Source organism: Lepisosteus oculatus, chromosome 9 (assembly GCF_040954835.1).
Source record: "Lepisosteus oculatus isolate fLepOcu1 chromosome 9, fLepOcu1.hap2, whole genome shotgun sequence".
Classification (NCBI taxonomy): Eukaryota; Metazoa; Chordata; class Actinopteri; order Semionotiformes; family Lepisosteidae; genus Lepisosteus; species Lepisosteus oculatus.
The window spans coordinates 30,440,170-30,458,515 of NC_090704.1; the positions used below are offsets into that span (position 1 = coordinate 30,440,170).

General features: G+C 40.3%; 2 protein-coding genes across 3 annotated transcripts in view; one reads left to right on the plus strand and one right to left on the minus strand.

The window, feature by feature from the left end:
* The window catches only part of LOC102694824 (cystathionase (cystathionine gamma-lyase)), a 32,602-nt gene extending 27,405 nt beyond the window's left edge, over positions 1-5,197 (minus strand). Inside the window, exon 1 of one of the 2 annotated variants that reach the window (XM_069194359.1) lies at positions 4,924-5,197. In XM_069194359.1, the coding sequence (XP_069050460.1) occupies positions 4,924-5,094 (171 nt within the window). In that variant the 5' untranslated portion in view covers positions 5,095-5,197. The remainder of the gene's footprint in view (positions 1-4,923) is intronic. The other variant, XM_006635270.3, reaches the window with a different exon arrangement.
* A 2,573-nt stretch (positions 5,198-7,770) lies between these two features.
* The window catches only part of ankrd13c (ankyrin repeat domain 13C), a 42,725-nt gene continuing 32,149 nt past the window's right edge, over positions 7,771-18,346 (plus strand). Inside the window, exons 1-2 of the mRNA XM_006635057.3 lie at positions 7,771-8,487; positions 13,168-13,209. Of these exons, the coding sequence (XP_006635120.1) occupies positions 8,106-8,487; positions 13,168-13,209 (424 nt within the window). The 5' untranslated portion in view covers positions 7,771-8,105. The remainder of the gene's footprint in view (positions 8,488-13,167; positions 13,210-18,346) is intronic.

The following is an 18,346-nucleotide window of genomic DNA, read 5'->3' on the forward strand; positions in this document are numbered from 1 at the left end:
ACTTTTTTATTTTGATAAATGTTAATTACAGTTAATTTTAAAGAAAGCTGAGTTTGGATTTTCTGGTTAGTTTTCTGGCTAAGTACACTTTTGAAAGCACATTTTTATTCAAATAGGGTCAAATAGGGTTAGAAACAGTTCATTTACCATGCAAATTAGGTAAAAGTGGTGCAAAGCGATAATGTGAAGTTTTACTGATGAGAGAGATCCGTACTGTATTTCAAAGCTATGCCCTACTATGGTGACTGGGAGCTCTACTGTAGGAAGTGCCTCAGACAAGATGATAAACCTGTCACGACTGTAGTCCCTCCTCCTCAAGGGCACTCCGGCTCTTTTCACTTTCGACTTAATTCTGTGCACCTGCCCCTTGTTCCAGCCTCCTCCCCATCCCCCTTAAAAGCCAGATACTCAGTCAGTTCCGGGCTCTGCATCCGATTTCCACATCGTGCGAGCCCAGGTCCGGATGAGTCTGGCTCTGTCATGTTTTTAAGTCCCTGTCCCTGTCCCTGTTCCCTCTGCCGGTTCCGACCCGGTTCCTGGTTTTAATCTCCTGGATGGATCGCCTGGCCATGGACTTACTGTATGCTTGTCTTTTTGGATTCCCCGTCTGGATTACCTTTGGATTGTTTGCCTTGGGCACACCTCCCCCGTGCACCAGCGCACTTTGGACACGCCCCCCTGTTTTCATCCCCGTATTCCTGCATGACCTTTTTCCCCAGTGTTTCCTCACTACTTCGGATTGTGTTGTCTGCATAGGGTCCGGAAAAAACTGTTCGTTACAAAACCGAGATCCCTATGACTAGGTTATTAAAAATCCCAGTGAGCTACAGTACTTGAAAGGGTGTTAACCCCCGTGCACAGACTTAATTTTACTCACAGTCTGAAAACTATACAGAATTCAAACAGGTGTGTTCAATTTTGAACTAACCCGACATTGTATTCTTCCGATTTTTTAATATGAACTACCTTTTATTGAAACTGTATGCATGCAGCAGGAATATATTTAAAATGACTGATTGTGATCCTTGTGTTAATTTTACTTTATGCTTTCATCTTTCAAGATATTGAAACATTTTGAAAATTAAATCAAGTAGCATAATGTTTACTAAATGGTGGCATTTTAGAGTGAAATCCTTTCCCTTTTAAAATAATGGGCCAAAAACATTTTTTTTTTTACGTGTTATAACTTCAAGGTTTACATTATGCAAGAGCTTGAAACCACATCAAATAAAATCATTTATAACATGTTATGACCCTGAAGCAATCCTAAATCTAAACATGCTAGAGCTTTATAGTAATGAACAATTAAGAAGTATAGTGCAAACAAGAAGTACAGTTTCCACATGTGAAGAAAATCTGTGTTGTAACAAACTTCTCTGCATTGCCGAGTCCACAGCTGGTTTTATGATGAGATTTCTAGGGCCCCCAAGAAGGCTGTGCATGTCTCTCAATGCAGTTCTCCTTGAACCACTGAGTTTCTTGATTTATTCTTTTCCTCATCTAGACAATTTTTAGGTTAAAATAAAAACACTAACAGAATGATCACATACATAGTAAAATATTAAGCTGCAAGTAAGGGATGTTACACAATCTATTCATATGACCTTATTTAGAATACTGCGGGCAGTCGTTAACATTGTTACAAAAGAGATATTGCTGTCATGGAAAGAGTTCAAATGGGTGAGTGGTTCCCAGGTTTAAAGGCAAATCATGCATGAAAAGATTAAAGGAGCCATTTGAGTCTATCACAGAGAAAGGGAATGGGATTTAAAACCCCAAAAAGAATGGCTTCCTCTCACATTCAGCTTTTGACCATCTTGCTCATTTGGTAATTTAGTAACTAAGTGGATCAAATTCTTTGTTCAGCCACTTTTTGTAGGAGCTCACAATAGTCCCTGGCCAGTGCTCACCTGAGTCCCATAACTATTGGCCTGGCTGGTCTCTACAACCTCCCTCTGCTGAATGCAATCTTCTTGTCCCTCTCAGACAATATGAACAGGTTGGTTTCCCTCAGGCCAGGCTGGGTGCTTCAGGAGCTCCAGGCGGACAATACACGGCTGCACGGATCGTGTACACTGCCTACCCAGAACTCGAACCAGACGATTCTCTTCCCCCCTTGCCCAATCATCAGCAGCCGAGTCATCCATCGGAGCTTAACCCCTGACCTGTGTCTTTCCACGGGCTCACTGGCCGATTCACTGGGAGGAAGACGGAGATTGCAGAGCCAGGGTTAACAAGGGTGAGCAGCCACTTGCCCCCAGTAGTATAAGAGATGAGCAGATTGGTCCCATTTTTGCTCTGACTTGCTCAAGCTATCCTTGCTCTCTGACATCGTCTTCTGCCACTTGCATTGACACTGGGTGTGCCCTCTTTTTCAACACCCCCAGAAGGGCTGGCCTCTTTGTTTTGGCAGGGCATGTTTGATTTCTGGTGCTTTAACTGTCCTCCCTGGTTTTCTAAGTCAATCAGATTTCATTTGTCAAGACTGCTTCATTCCTCTTTTCTCTCCCTACAGTTGGATCCAAACCGAAAGGCTCTGTTGAAGCTTCCTGATGTAAACTAAATCAGGGGTCCTGGTCTTGGTCTAATCATCTGCTAGTTTTAATTCCAGCAGTGTTTAATAACCTAATGGAAACCTTTATTGACAAATTGGTTGATTGGAACGTTTGCAAGTTTTCTTTTTCAATGCAAAATGCAATGCAAAAGCTTGCATAAATTTACTTATGAAATGCAATAGTTAAAAGGCAACCTCCCACATATTTCAAAGCTGAAAACAATTCAAATTAATCCTATTATTACATCAATCACGGGTTCAATTGTGCAATTGAGAGCTCAGCTGGAAGAAAACGAGCAGGAGCATGAGTCTCCATGACCAGAATTAGGAGCCTGTGGTCCAGGTGGTGTCATTCCTCTTTCAAGCTGCTTTCTTTCTGGTAGTCTGTGGTGGTAGTGCACAGGCATGTTGTACAACTGCTGGTCCGACTCTTTCACAAAAAGGGCTTGGGTCTCTGCACAGATCCAGGAAGGTCTGCAGGTCTGAAACCCATGCAGTCTATCATGGGGTGGTGTTATGTGGATGGATGGCCTGAGGAGTGCTCTTGAAAAGGGTGGTGAGATTTGTTTTCCTGGAGCTGCTGTAGGTTCTTTCTCAGGTGTGGCCATGTAGGGACTCTTGCCAGTTATTGCAACATCCTCCCACTATCTGACACCACTGCCGTGCTTTGAATGTGTCCGTGAGTTCAGAGGATTCTCCAGCAAACACATGCTCCAAACTGTCAAGAACAGCACAAAGTGTACAAACCGGTAAATCAAGAGACCTAAAACTGCAACAGGTTCAAGTAGGGACAAGCACCACGACATAGTTCACCCTAGACAGTAATACACCCAGCAGCTCTATAACCCTGCAACTCACAACTGGCAACCTCCTGAAGCTCAGCAGGAGTGAGCATGGCCAGTACCTGGATGGGAGACCTCCTGGGAAAGCTAAGGTTGCTGCTAGAAGAGGGGCCAATAGGGGGCGCTCACCAGTGGTCTGTGTGGGTCCTAATGCCCTGTATAGGCACTGTTTTTCAAATGAGACATAAAATGGAAATCCTGACTACCGTGATCATTAAAAAAAAACCAGGGCATTTCTCATAAAAGAGTAGGGTTGATAATCCCGGTGTCCTGGTCTCCCTTTACCAATCATTGTCTGTTCTTCTCTTCACTGATAGGTGATGTGTGATGAGTGAACTGGCGCACTTTATTGCATAATTGGTAGTGGTGGAGGGTAGTCCCCACTCACTACCTGTAAAGTGCTTCAAGTGAAGTGTCCAGAAAAGCACTATATAAGTGTAAGGAATTATTATTATCCAACTCTCCAAGCCAGCACAGTGGCTCCCATATTCATTCCCTAGCCCTTATGATATCACATTGATCATGACACTAGGCTAGAAGATTAATGACATATTGTCACTGGGGCCAGTCAGGTTGAATGGATGTCTACATGTATAGGATTGGTACACAGTGCTTATTTAAATACATAATTCTCATTGCTCATTGTTAGCTCATTGTTGGAGGACTGCTAGGGTGACATCGGTTCATACTCAAGCACCTTCTGTGCACTGGGTTCCTGAATTTGTCTGATTCACTGTGCCTAGAAACACTGGATACACTAGATACACTGTGTCTAGAACTAAGGAGAACTGCTAACCTAAATTTGCTTGAAACCCCCTGAGAGGCCACTAAAACTACTAGCTTCATGTTCATCAGAATATCATATTTTATATATTATATGGAAGAGTCTGGGGATAAAGAAATGGACAACCATTGGTCACTAAAACATTTACATTTTTTACTTTTCCTGGTCAAGGAGTTATTCATTAACATGAATTCATTTACATCCAGGCTTCAACAACTACATTGCAGAGTAACATTGCTCTGTGTCTAGTCATTGACCACCTGTCACTGTGGGCAGTGAAAAGCACTGTCATCACTATCTGCTGAATACCAAATGGAATACTTTTAAATATCACTACCCAGGTTTTAAAAAGATTAGCAGTTACAGCTATTACATGATAGTTTGAGGTCTTAATATAAAAAAGGTAAGGCACTAGATTTTAAGTTAAGCGCTTGCCCTAACAGCACGGTACGCCTTTGAAGACTCTACATATCATAAAGCTTATTAGGATTCCCAAAGATCTCCTTTTGTTCGACTAGTCCGATCGCCTAACGAAAAAACACGGTCCACAAAACTATGAAAGGACTATGAAATAGAAATACGAAGTCAAATGGGTCGTGCATTATAACGACGATCAAGAACACCATTTCAGCAAATTATTTTTTAAGTTGAAGGGAGGCCCATATACGGGCAAAATCTCTTTTTCTTTTCTCTTCTTTGAAATGCATTACAGTTCAATGTATAATATTAATTCTGCAACTTACTGCATGTTGACCAGGTCCATGCTGTTTAAACGTGGTTGAGAGTGAGATGGGCGGCACTACAGCCATGGACGTCCACTGCTCTGGCTCTTGCCCAACATGGATTGCCTGTGTTGCAAAGGATTTAAAGGCCTCCAGAAACCCAGAAGAGTCGTGCCGTGTGCGCGAGTCCATGACTAGATCTAATGCAGTAGCAACGTGTCACAATGTCCTGAGAGCTACACCAGCGTGCGGGCCCTTGACAAGAGAATGACAAGAGAGAGGGTAACATGAAATACGAAACGTCCGGTTTTTTAACCAATCAACGGAGAGTGCAGAGAGGGAGAAGTCGAGCTCTATTGGCTTGTCAACAGGAGGCGTTGTCAGACATGTGACTGCTTTACGAAAGTAATTGTTTCTGTAGTCGTGTCGTCATGATGCAACATGTCGTTGTTTTAGTTACATGAATAAAAAAAAGTTTTTTTTTCTGTGTGAATGGTTTTGAGATGGGAAAGCAGGTTTCCCCTTCCTTATGCAAGAAAGAGTTAAATAAATTAAGCTCTCACTGAGAATCAGCAGCGCCCAAACGGGCATGCAAATAAGTACAAAATAAGCAGGGTTACAAACGAGAGGCCATTGTCCCATCCAGCGCTTTTGATAGTTAATAATTGATCCGAGGATCTCATCCAACCGTTTATTGAAAGCAGCTTGCTCCACACTCCCACGGCCCTTTGTGTAACGAAGTGCCTCCTGTTCTCGGTTTTAAATGCTCTCCCAACCAGTTTCCATTTGTGCCCTCTGATTTATTCAGTCTTGAATATGCTCAGCATACGGATTTCAACTATTTGGACCGCGGCCAAATTCATCAAAGACCTACACAAATTATCTCTGACGGATTATGACGTTGGCGCTCAAATTGTATGACAATAACACTGAACATAATTGATTTTTAGAAGGGATTAATACAAATTTCATAATTCAGATTGTTTTGGATGGCCTCACTTACCAAACGTTTTAATATAGTGAAATAACACGGAGAAAGTTGTGTTCTCGTGTCCTCTAAATTAAAAACGTATTTTTGAAGACAAAATGTCTCTGAATAGTTGCATTTTTTATACTCGAATTGATCAAATGAGATTATTTTTTGCACGAAATCGATACGACAAAGAGCCTGGGTAACTAAAACTGAGTGTTTGGAGGCTGCGTTTTTTCATTTTGACCAATAGGGGGTGCCACTTGGCTGGGACGAGATTTAGATGAAGTTCAGGAAAGGTTCTCGTTACTGTTACTTCATGAGTTCTAAAAAAATGCGTAACCGCAACGATTCCGCAAATATGAGAGACCAAGTGGGCACATTGTCTTACAAATTAATAGAAATGGCACAATAACTGCGCACGGCTGTAACCACAACAGTCTTGAACTGCTATGGACTGTCGTCGTTCTTTTGCTGTCTTATATCGGATTTCTGCAGTTTATTCTAAATCATATAAATCAATCACAACTAGACTGACACCTTGGAGGAACACATCACAATGACCTCAGAATAGGTGGTATTAAGCAAATAGCCTTGTCCTCAACAGCAACGTAGATCTGAATCTGTATTTGTGATAGAATGAGACTTTTGCAACCCTCATTGTAATTCAATGCAGTTCACGGGATGAAAGAGACAGAAAATAGCAATTGGCACGATATAGACTTATTCTTAACATGAATGCCATGATTGTATTGCCAGAGACTGCAAGATTATCCTCCTGACTTTTTAATGTTTTTTTTTCATCAGTAACTATAGGTGTGTTCGCTGGTGAGTAACATCCGTATGACAAAGGTAGTATGCAAATCATTTGGAATTTGAGCTCTTCGGCTAAACTAAAAAATGTTCCTTATATTGGAAAAATTAATTCTAACGAGTTATAATAAATAAAAGGCAGCAAAAGGTCATTAAAAGTATCCACGGCTTATCCAATACAATACATTGTGTAGTCAGCGAAACTGTGTAAGTACATATGCTGTAACCAGTGTGCCGCCGTGCCACTCAAATTCTTTACGATATTTAGAAATGTATAAAGCTCGAAGATATGTTGTCGTTATATTTTTTACATTATTTTTGTAAGATGAGGGTGGTGCAGTAGTTAGCATTGCTGCCTCGCTGCGCTAGGGCCCCGGGTTCGATTTCAGACCATGGATGTTATACGTGTGGAGTTTGCACGGTCTCTTCATGTTTACGTGGGTTTCCTCCCACACTGCTATAACGTGGTAGTAATCTGGGGAAATTCGTCCTGATGTGTCAGCATGTCTGTCTGTGTGCAATGTGATGGACTGCCGTCCCGTCCAGAGTGTACACTCACTGCCTTGCGCCCGTTGCTTGCCGGGATGGTCTCCGGCGACTCAATTGGATAAATCGCATAGAAAATGGATGGATGTTATAACTATGTTGGTTTAAAGGTTATCTGCTTATAAAAACTGAGTCGCCCAGCACAAATACGAGACCTAAAACAAAAAAAAGATATACAGATAAAGTCAGATTATCATCGTAAGGATACAGAAACCTTATTTAATGGAAAAACACCAAAATGTTCCCCTTATCTGAATTACGCATGTACATCACTTCATAAATATATTACTTTCCGTTAAGACAACAAAATTGGGATTCGCTTTTAATGAAGATATTTTCTGCCATCTGTCATACCAACCGCAGTTTGCTACAGGTTTATTTTACCAAAAACATCTCCTGCATCCAAAACAGCGAATAATTATTTTCAAACCCTAACTGCAGTAACTCCATACAGGTTGAAAAAACAACCACACATCGCGATATCATCTAACATCCTGCTTGAGCCTTGGAAACCCACTTGGACACTCTCGCGAGATTAGAGGCGGAAGATGGCTGTTGGGTCTTCTCTGGAGTCGGAGGATATACCCTGCAGGAGTAGCCAGCATAGGGACGTTATAGTTTGAGGGAGCGGAGTGGAGCGGTTAGGGGATCCTCGGTTTTCTGTGTGTATGCGCGGCTTGTCAGTTTTCGTTACCGTATGTTACAGTTTGGGGATTTAGTGTTTTCATGTTGTGCGGACTGCTGCTTTTGTCTCGGCATTCCCCAGCCTATCTACCGCTGGCATCCTCGCCACCGCCAGCGACACTTTCCGCCTATCCCTCCATCCCTGGCATCAGCATCCCCCTCTGCGAGTTTTTCTGAGATTTAAAGAAAAATGACCGGCGAAAAGATACGATCCCTGCGCAAGGACCACAAGCCAAGCAAAGAGGAGGATTTACTGGAGCCCGACGAGGAAGCCGCCGCCGGGACGTTCACCTCCTCCACTACCCGGACTAGTAACAGAGGCAAAGCCAATAAGATTTTTAGCAATCACAAGCTGATCAAAGCGCCGGGGCCACAGCAGCTGCATCAGCAATCTCAGATCAATGCAAACGCGAACACTAACACGGCGACGGGGACTATCGATGACAACAACAAGAACCCCATAACCCGGACGACGGAGGGTTTCCCCGTCCACGAGTGCGTGTTCAAGGGGGACGTGCGTCGGCTGTCGTCCCTGATCAGGACCCAGAACATCGCTCAGAAGGATGTTCACGGTAAGCGAACCCACTCGGGTCGCCTTCTCAAGTCAGGCTGAAATGTACGAGAACTTTTTATGTCCGGCTGTGTGCTCGATATTGAGCTACGTGTCCGTGGCGTATTTAGACGCGGGGTTTGCCTGACGTTGTAATTGCGACTTCTACAGCGCAGACATGCACCGCTGCGATGACATTTGTGTTTGGGACAGCAGTGTTACTTGGAGACCAGCCAGGTACCCCCCTCCCCCGCTGTAAAAGATTTGTGGCTTGTGGAGCATCACCGAGATTTGCTTTCCACATCCCAGATGATTCACAGCCACTGAAGTTGACAGGCTGCATTGCAAAAAACGCGTGTCTCTGGTGGGACAACTGAAACCTGCCTTCTGTAGGCATATAGAGGGATTTGGTCTATTCCTATATAAGTTACAGTTCTGTATGCAGCTGTTTATGTGTTGTACCCGGGTTGCCTTTACTGTTTTTCAGTCGTTTCACTTTTAGTAGACTGAAGTTGTGTTAAATATACCCTCCAGAGTACAGACTCTTTTTTTCAATTGCGGTGTCCACAGTACAAATAAATCCAGTTTTATGTGAAAAATGTTTCCTGTTCAGTGTGCCTTCAGCTGTATTTGAAAAAGATTTTCTGCTTTCGGTTTGTTTCCACGTGAATGTGGTTATGCTGCGTTGGCGAGGGGCTGTTAAAACATGCAATAAAAAGCGTACAAATCTCAAATTCAGGCTTTGACGGTGGTTTTCCTGTCTTGTAAACGTTCTTTACGTGGAGAAGCATGGCCATCTTGTGAAATACGTCTTCTGCCCCCTTTTTTTAGAAAGCACGTTGGTAGACGACTCTCCTGGCTTCATAATGATCTTTTCTCTGAGCCTGGGTATGTGGGCAAATAAGAAGAGTGTTTAACAAGCGGTCTCTTTTTGACTTGTGGATATGCCTGCCAGTACTCTTCACTAAAACCTCCTCATATTGAATTGCTCTAAAATGTTATTTTCACAATCACGCGAGCGGCCTGCAGACACCTTTGTCTTGTAGAAAAGTGCAAATCATTAAATGATTGTTTAACAAGCTTGATATCTGGGAATATTTCGTCCTGAAAAAGATGTGCGTTGCAGTGATACTACAGTCCCAAGTGCTTTTGGTTTACATGCCGCAAGAAGAAACAGAATTGCTTGGATCAGAACATGGATTGATCAAGAACAAGCAGTCTTTAGTTTTTACAGCGTGGCATTAAAAGAAGCTTATTTTTTTTTTCTCCTTGTCCTGTTTTTGTCCTTGTTGTTTAGGATTAACCTCTCCATCTGAAAATCTCTTCCTGCATGCAACCCAACCATTATCTACAATGACTCTGACATTTGTCATTACTCTTATTTGAATCTCTTACTTAACCAGTAGTGTGAATCGAAAACAAGTTCTCATTTGCAAATGATGGCCTAGTGTGTACCAGTTTATATTTCAGAGCATTGCATCCCCGTGGATGAAGTACAGTACCTTAGTGAAGTGTACGAAAATAGCATCCAACCTGCCATAGAAGTCCTGTGGTTTGGAGTCCAGAGCTGCTGTCCTCAGAAACCGCATGTGCACCAGGATTTTGACAGGAAAGGTGTTAATTATAAATTCACCATCACACATCTCACTGTTGAGAGGATCTGTTCTCAATGCCTGTGCGAAAATGTGTAATACTGATCATCTGTTCACTTAATCTAACTAGAAATGGTGCTTGTGAACAAATCGGTAAAACTGTTCCGTTATTCAACACGGTCTGATCATTGGCAGGAATAATGAAGAGCTGCTGATCAGTGTTACACGTTTACTGCCAGTATCCATCTCGGCAGAGGCGCAGTGCCTCTCATCATCTCAGTTCATCTTTTTCGATCAGAATTAAAGCATGATTTAAGATGGAAAAATAATGATTTCTTCTTGGTGGAACTTCCACAAAACAAGTAGCTGGTTTGTGGATGGTGCTTTGGGAAAATATAAAAGGAGTTTTTTTTGTAAACTAACAGCTCTGTAAATACACATATCCTGACACATAGGAACAAGTGAAGGTTTATTCCATGCAGTAAAGAGAAGTAAAGAAAGAAAAGGTTTTGGCTCTGGAGCCTACTTCAGGGGTCAGGCACGCAGTTACCTACTTGAATATCTTGACACATGTATACTAATGAAGCTGCTATCTACAAAGCTTCCTATTAAGTATATGCCTGATGTTGATTACTAGTATTTATTTTATGGGGTGCAATACAGTAGATATGCTTTAGTGAATTAATTTGTTTTGATTTTTTTATATGAAAAACCTTGCAAGATACACAGCACATTTCTGTATTTGTTCCTGATGGTATCATTCATGCATCTATTCATATGAAGACAATTCAATAAAGGGCTCTACATTATCCCTTTTAGGTGAGAAAATATGTATGTATGTTGTGGATTAAGTCAAAGCAATTTTAAAAGGGGAGGAAGAATAGGGACTATTGATGAAAGAGGGTGGGGAATATTAATAATGATCCAGACGTGACATCTTGGGCTATCAAATGAAAGAAATGGATTTCTGTTTACTGTTCATTGGTAAGACAATAGAGAAAACCAAAGGGAAAAAAATAAAAACAAAATATGGAAATGAAAAAACATATCTGCCCCAACTCCTTAAAGAAGAAAAATAAAGGAAAATGAAGAAACCGCATCCCCAACACAACATCTTGACTTGCATGAACAATCCACATTGTGCTACAGGTTAAAGTGTTGCAGGTTCAAGACCAGTCCTCTGCATGTTACTTCACATAAAGCATCATCTGAGCACCAGGCTTCTTTAAATAACAGGTCTGAAGTATCAGAATTCCAGTTTAATCCTGCTTTCGACAGAAGAGGGTTTCAGTTGGAGGGGTAAAGCTAAGAGCAGACTTCAGTGAGGGGGAAAAGAGAAGAGGCTTGAATGAGCTCTGAAGGAAGCTATGAAATCTAAGACTTCATTAAAACTTAGTAAGAAATAAAGAGAGCCAGGAGTATTGACACGTCAACTATCTATACCATATATCCTGACTGATTCCACCAGTTATGGCATACGGGAGGGCTTCAAGATCTAAGGTTACAGCCAGAACATAACAGGACCAGGAACGATCACATGAAATAAAAAAAAAAAGTTGAACACAACACTAGAGGAAATGGAGAACGAAAAATAAATGTTTTTCAGCGGCAGGCAAATTAATAAGGAAGCACAAAACCAGGAAGGTTTATTCCTTCTTGTAGGCACGTGCAAAACTCTGTACTGCACTTATCGGATGTGGCAGCAGACAGATGTGACAACATAACTAGAGAAAAACAATCAGACCACATAGGAGGATCCTTTTGGACTCCCTGATCAGCCTACACACAGAATTCCTTCCAAAAAGACAAGCTTGTCATTCTTGTCACTGTACTATAAAGCCCTTTATTTAAAGTGCCCCGAATCACAGACCGCAAAACATTTTTGTGTCGGTTCCAAGCAAATGCAGCTCTGATGCTAAGAGGGTCTTTTAAATTCAGACATGCAATCGTGAGGGTTTGAAGACCGCTTTCATTTACTACATTGTTCTCTGCTGAGTCAAGCACGTTATCTTCAAATATGTTGGCGATCTGCAGACGGAGATGTTTTTAGACTCAAGATACGAGGCATGCAAAAGTGCTGTGAATACTGTTGCAGAGAGTTGAAGAAATAACACTCAAATATGTACCAGTCAGAGGAAGGAAAATGGTAACCCTTAAAGAAAGTATTTCTAAAATCATTTAAATGTTTGATAGAAAGCCGAAGAAACAACATGCACTCAGTGACCTGTCAATAGAAAAATACAGAATGTGTTGCAAGGCTGCAATCAGAGTACTGCAAAAGCTTCTGAGCAGCTATATCCATGATGACTACCTATCATAGTGCCCAGATGTTTTCTTGCTAAGGTGGAATGATTTATTCTGTCAGGGCTACTTGTTACTTTTGTAATGTGCACACTGCATTTAGTATTTTCCATGGGAAACAGATCTCCTTTGGGGGTATTCATTAGGACACTAGATGTGTTATACCTTCACCTGTTCTTGTTTCTTGTAGTATTTTTCTGTTGTCTTAATTAAATGATACTTACAAACTGTAATTTTAAAGATTTCCCAGCCTGAATGTGGTTTCAACTGTAGTGTGATTTTTCTATCATGAGAATTAGGCATGTTTTATTCCGTCAGCTGTATTGCATTCTGTGTAGCTCAGAAGTTATGAGGAAGCTGGAAAATGGGTTCAAATAATACGAGAATTCAAACATTTCATTTTCATTATGGATTTTTCCGCAGTGAGGCCTGAGCACATTCACCTTATGTTCATTGTATATTGTGAATGGTTTCACATTCTACATCTTTCAGTATCGCCTATGTGTTCATAAGTATTTCAATATTTACTAAAATGCTTAATTGGATCTTTGCAAATGATTAAAGATACTACTAATTAAGTACAATTCAATCACAAGTACCAAGAAAATATAATTTAAAAAGGAAGCTGTAGTTCAGACATTGTCTCATAATATCCTTTTTCATTTGTTTTGTTCAGTATACTGTATGTTGCCTCACTATCAAGTGCTGTTACTCTCCTGCAGTTTGTGACATTGTGTACCTTGATTCTCCATCTCGTTTTTTGACCATTTTGAAACATGGGCCTAATTTATGTTTTGTTTTGTCTTCAGGAAACACACCTCTACACCTTGCTGTAATGCTGGGACACAAAGGTGAGTAAAAATTGCGTGTTAACCTTTGATAAATCTTTCATTCAGTTAACCGTACATACATTTATCATTCGTATATTAAAAACTTTGGATTTTTTTAGTTTTGAAAGGAACAATTACTTTTCTTTGCTATTTATAAATAGCCTAAATGTTATAAGTATTATACCTATTGTATCTAACCTGTTTATAAATACTAAACACTGAATCGTCTAATTCTGAAATTGAAAACGAGAGCTTTCATACCCTGAGCAATGTTTTAGAGTAAGCAGACCTCTAAGCTTTTATCACTTTTAAAGCTTTATGATAAAACAGGTGAACTGCAGTTTTATCTGTGCAGTTCCACAAAAGGCTTTTGCAGTGCACTTTTCACTGTAACCATCTATTCAGGCTTTCAGAAAGATTGCACCCTGTGGTATGTCCTTGTTCAGCTTGTCAATTTGGCCTATGAAAGTGACAGAAATCTTTGATCAGTTTCTGTTATCATTGCAATTCAGGAATTTTTGTTCTTCTGTTTTGTTTGCTGTGCATGTAGACCAGTAATCCAATTTCAGCTTCACAAATAACCAGAGGCCAAGCTTTGCTATAAATAGTGGAACACCCTGCATTGCTGTGAATAAATACACTTTCAGGTGTAAAATTAGATCTGCATTACACTCAACTTGTATAACATGTGATACCAGTAAACAACTTTTATTTTCTTGACGAATCAATGGAACACTGATCATAGCTCCATCTTAGGTAAAAATGAGAACGCGAGAACTGTGATCGGTTTTGTAGGCTTCCAAGCAAGTCACGATCTGCTACCACTATACTGGGGCTTTAGGGGACACACGGCGAGTGCTTCCTACTGATTCCACTTACACCTCTTCCAGCAGCAACCTCAGCTTTCCCAGGAGGTCCCCCATCCAGGTACTGGCCAGGCTCACTCCTGCTCAGTTTCAGTGGGTTGCCAGTTGTGAGTTGCTAGTGTAGGCAGAGACTATTGCTATGTGTTGATAAGATCTCCATCCATTCATTTTGCATGTAGTTATATCACCCTGCAACTCACAGCTGTCACAGCTGTCCCTGACGGTGATGATTTTCTAAGTGTTTTGCAAAGCTGCTGTCTTGATTAATGCAAGACCTCCGTTTTTGTGCCCAGAACTTTATATTTTACGTCTTCACTGCTTAGTATGGAGGTGTTTAGCAGCCTGGTCTTCAAATACAAGCCTTTTTAAAAGTTGGAACAAAAAACCTGCTTCAAAATCACTCTAGGCGTCTTTGAAGTGTGATTAAACTGAAATTGGATTGTCCTTTCTTTGAAGTTAAATACTACTGCACAACAGTGCCTTAACACATTCAAGTTAATTGCTGTATTCTCTTCCTTTTCATATCGCTAAAAGCGAGTGTAGTTGTTTGCTCGCATTTTTCTGTAAGCTTTTGTGGATTAGCGTCAAGTACAGGTTTGTCAAGATCTTAAATGAAACAGCGACTGGTAGGATAGCTAACCAACCAGCCCATATATAAGGAAGCCTATGTCTGCTATACATGGGCGTTGGGCTGGTAATCCTTTGAGCTGTGGTTTTGGTAATATCTGGATGACCAGTGCACCATGTGTACATGGAATATTTTGAGCAAAACCAGAATATTTTCTATCCAAAAACTGTGGTATTTACAACATGAGTCAAAGCATTGATTTCCTCCACATCCCCATCTAAACCCTCAGAGTATGCCACTTTGTGTACATTTTCCCCCACCTGTTTTGAATACTTTGTATTGAAGCTAAAGTTTCAGAAACACCATCTACAGCTCCCATCCTACAAATTTTAAAGAAGCAACATCCCATTTTCTGCTCTGCGCTGCAACATATAGTAACTAATTTGGCTGGTGTACAGGTGTATTTATTCAAATCAACTTATACTTGCCCCAACTATACAGCTGGATATTTTACTGAAGTAGATGAGGTGAAGTATGTTGCTCAGCATATAAAAGCAGTGTCTCACCTGGGATTTGAGCCCGTAGCCCTCCAGTTAAAGAGTCCAGATCCCTAACCAGTGCTCCACACTGCTAAGTGTTGCTCTTACTGACTTGGGTATATAGCCCTTACAGATTTGTTAATCAGAGGACTAACCACAAGGGAACCGGGGTTGTGATGCTAACCTAACAACAATTTCTGACATCCTGGAGGTCACCCACCAATAACACAGAGCAAATTTCTAAAATCTTGTTTTAAGATTTGAATTTGTGATAGGATCTACAATGGCAAAACAAAAAATGCTAGTATTAAGTGTTTTTGCATTCAGTTAGAAAGGCACTACATCAGAGATTATCAGTTGTACTGAACAAATGTTTGATCTGATTGTTTGACTGAAGACGTGTTTTGTTAAAGCTGAGATTTGTGTTTTGTTTGCTTAAAGTAGGGAGTTCTGATACATCTGTTCAGGGCTGGCACTAGGTTTTGTTGGTGACCGATGCATTACTGAGTGGTGGGGGAGGCTGCCAAAGAGATTTGTGTCCAGAGAGGTGGTCCCCCTGCTCCATCTTGTGCCATTATGGGGGCAGGGAGACGCCAGAAATGCCTTTTTGTTAATGCATTCCCCCCACACTAGCACCAGGCCTGTTTCTATTACAGCTCTTAAACAAATGCACAAGGCAGCACTTAAAGGGCCACATGAAAATAGTAAAATAAAATATATTGTTTGCAGACATGGCCTTTTCCACTTGAGATGAATTATTTAGGGCGTGAAGCTTGCAGTTTCCTAAATTTTTTACGAGACACCTCTAGAGCAGTGAATGGAAAGTAATAAATATTATTTTAAATAAATATGAAATGCATTCAACTGTTAATATACCGCATGTTCTTTTGCAGAGGTATTTAATTGTCAGCTGCACCTCTGTTTTTCAGTGTTATGTTTATTTGCCAGATGCATAAAATTTGTTTAGCCTCTATGAATGTTTATACATCAAAATACATAATTTATAAAACAGAAATCATTTGTCTACAAATGATTAAATGATCGAAATAAGTAATTTGCAGGGAACTCCTATTTGCAACGGGGAACAACTTTTCAAATTATTATTTGGGGAAAATTATTCGCTTTTTACTGTGACATTTCCTAACTGTAATTTAGTCATCGAGCTAATCACTGGCAAACATAATTTTCATAAATGTTAATATTCAGTAATTTTATAAGTGTCATAAATATGGTTTATTAAGCTGTAGTTATTTCATTCTTATTTGTGCATTGAAAGCTTATTGATCCTATCCAGTTACAGTTAATATTTCTTGTAATTTAATGGCAGACTGGCTTTAAATAATCATCCTTCACGATTGCACAGTTGGTTCCAAAGTTTCTGTTTGTAGGTGAAAACATGTAAAAGCCACATATAATACCCATTAAAATAAAAGTAAATGTGTACAGTTCATTACAAGTGCTCTTAACTGGACAGAATCCAGTTTAGTTTGGGTACGTCTCTGATGTAGAGTTTAGCACCATAAATTAAGTGTTTGTTAACAACAAGTAGAATTTACCAATACTTCCTTTTTACATCAACGTTTCTGTTTAAATATATAAGGCAACAGATACAGTGTATGGGTAAATTAGCAAGATGTCTATAGTACACAGAACCAATTATCTTGACTTGAATTAATCAAAATTTATTCCCGAACAAATTGTTAGTTATCAAATCAAATCAAAGTTTATTTATCAAATGCACAACAGTACGGCGTGCAGCAGTAGTTGCTGCCAATGAAATGTCTTTTTCTGTGAGCTCACAAAATGACAAGAATCACAAGAATCACAAGAATCACAAGAATCACAAGAATCACAAGAATCACAAGAATCACAAGAATCACAAGAATCACACAAATTCACAAAAACACAAAAATCACAAAAATTGAGGTTACATTTTTGAAATTGAATAAAACTCAATGTGAGTAGAGCTGTTATGTGTCCATGGTGTATGCAATATACACATGTAGTGCAGTTATGCTGGATATAGTGAGAATTGTGTATCCATGTAGCCATTACAGGTGATTTGCTAAGGAGCTACAGGTTGGCTATTTAGCAGTCTTATTGCCTGGAGGTAGAAGCTGTTCCGTAGTCTGTTGGACTTGGACCGAATGCTTAGGTACCGTTTACCAGACGGTAGGAGGGAAAACAGGCCTTCTTCAGACATCTAGCTGAGTAACATCTAGCTGAGTAAATATATCTTGTGGAATCAAAGACGGAATAAAAGAGCATCACACTCTCTGGTGATGTATACTATGCTTTCTGAGTGTGCCTTAACAGAAGCAGAACAAAACCCTTAATTGTATAAAATTTCATAAATCAGCGTTATGCTCTTAAGACAGTTAAAACAGCTGCCAAGAGGAAGCGGAAAATGAAAAGAACAACAAGCTACTCCTTTGGAGTTAATCTTAACAAAAATAGGTTATAAATATTTATGTATCACTCGTTTTAGCAAGTATTTGTCAATAAAGCACTTGTTTAGCAATAGTGTATTTTCTTAACAATAGGGACGTTGTTATGTGATAAAAGATAATTGTAATATGTTGTGAAGTCAATTCTCTTTAAGTCCGGCAATACAAGATTCTCTTCTTGCCTTTAGGAGGTCACCACTGAGCAGTTTAATGAGGTTCTCTTCCAAAAGCACGTGGAACTCATTCCTGAGCTTGTGAACACCCTGTCCCACATCAGCCTCGATACCTCAGTGTAAAACCATGCAAGAGAGAGCGCTTCACTCCCATTTTAAAGCATGAAGTTTCTGCGTCTGCGGTTCATTAAGTCGCCCGTTATGAGATTGAGCTTTTTAATTTGTCCCTCCGTTATTGTGACAAGATCAGGGAGACTCCTCTGGGATTCCAGTGGCGACTGAAAGAGTGGTTTGAAATGTTGGGCCGATACTTGCCATCTGCCCAAGTTGTCATAAGTCCTCTGTTTCTGCCGTGGTTTGTAAAATTCTTCTTCAATTTGTCCTGTTTAGTTTCTATTTTTCACCTGCACAATCATGTACCTCTTCAAATATCAGATTGCATTTGATGGAAAAGTTAGGCAACACAACATCCAATGCATTTTCATACGCATCTCCTATTTTATATCGGTACTCTTGTGTAGCAAGATCTGTAACTTACTCTTGATGATAAGATGGCATTCTAAGT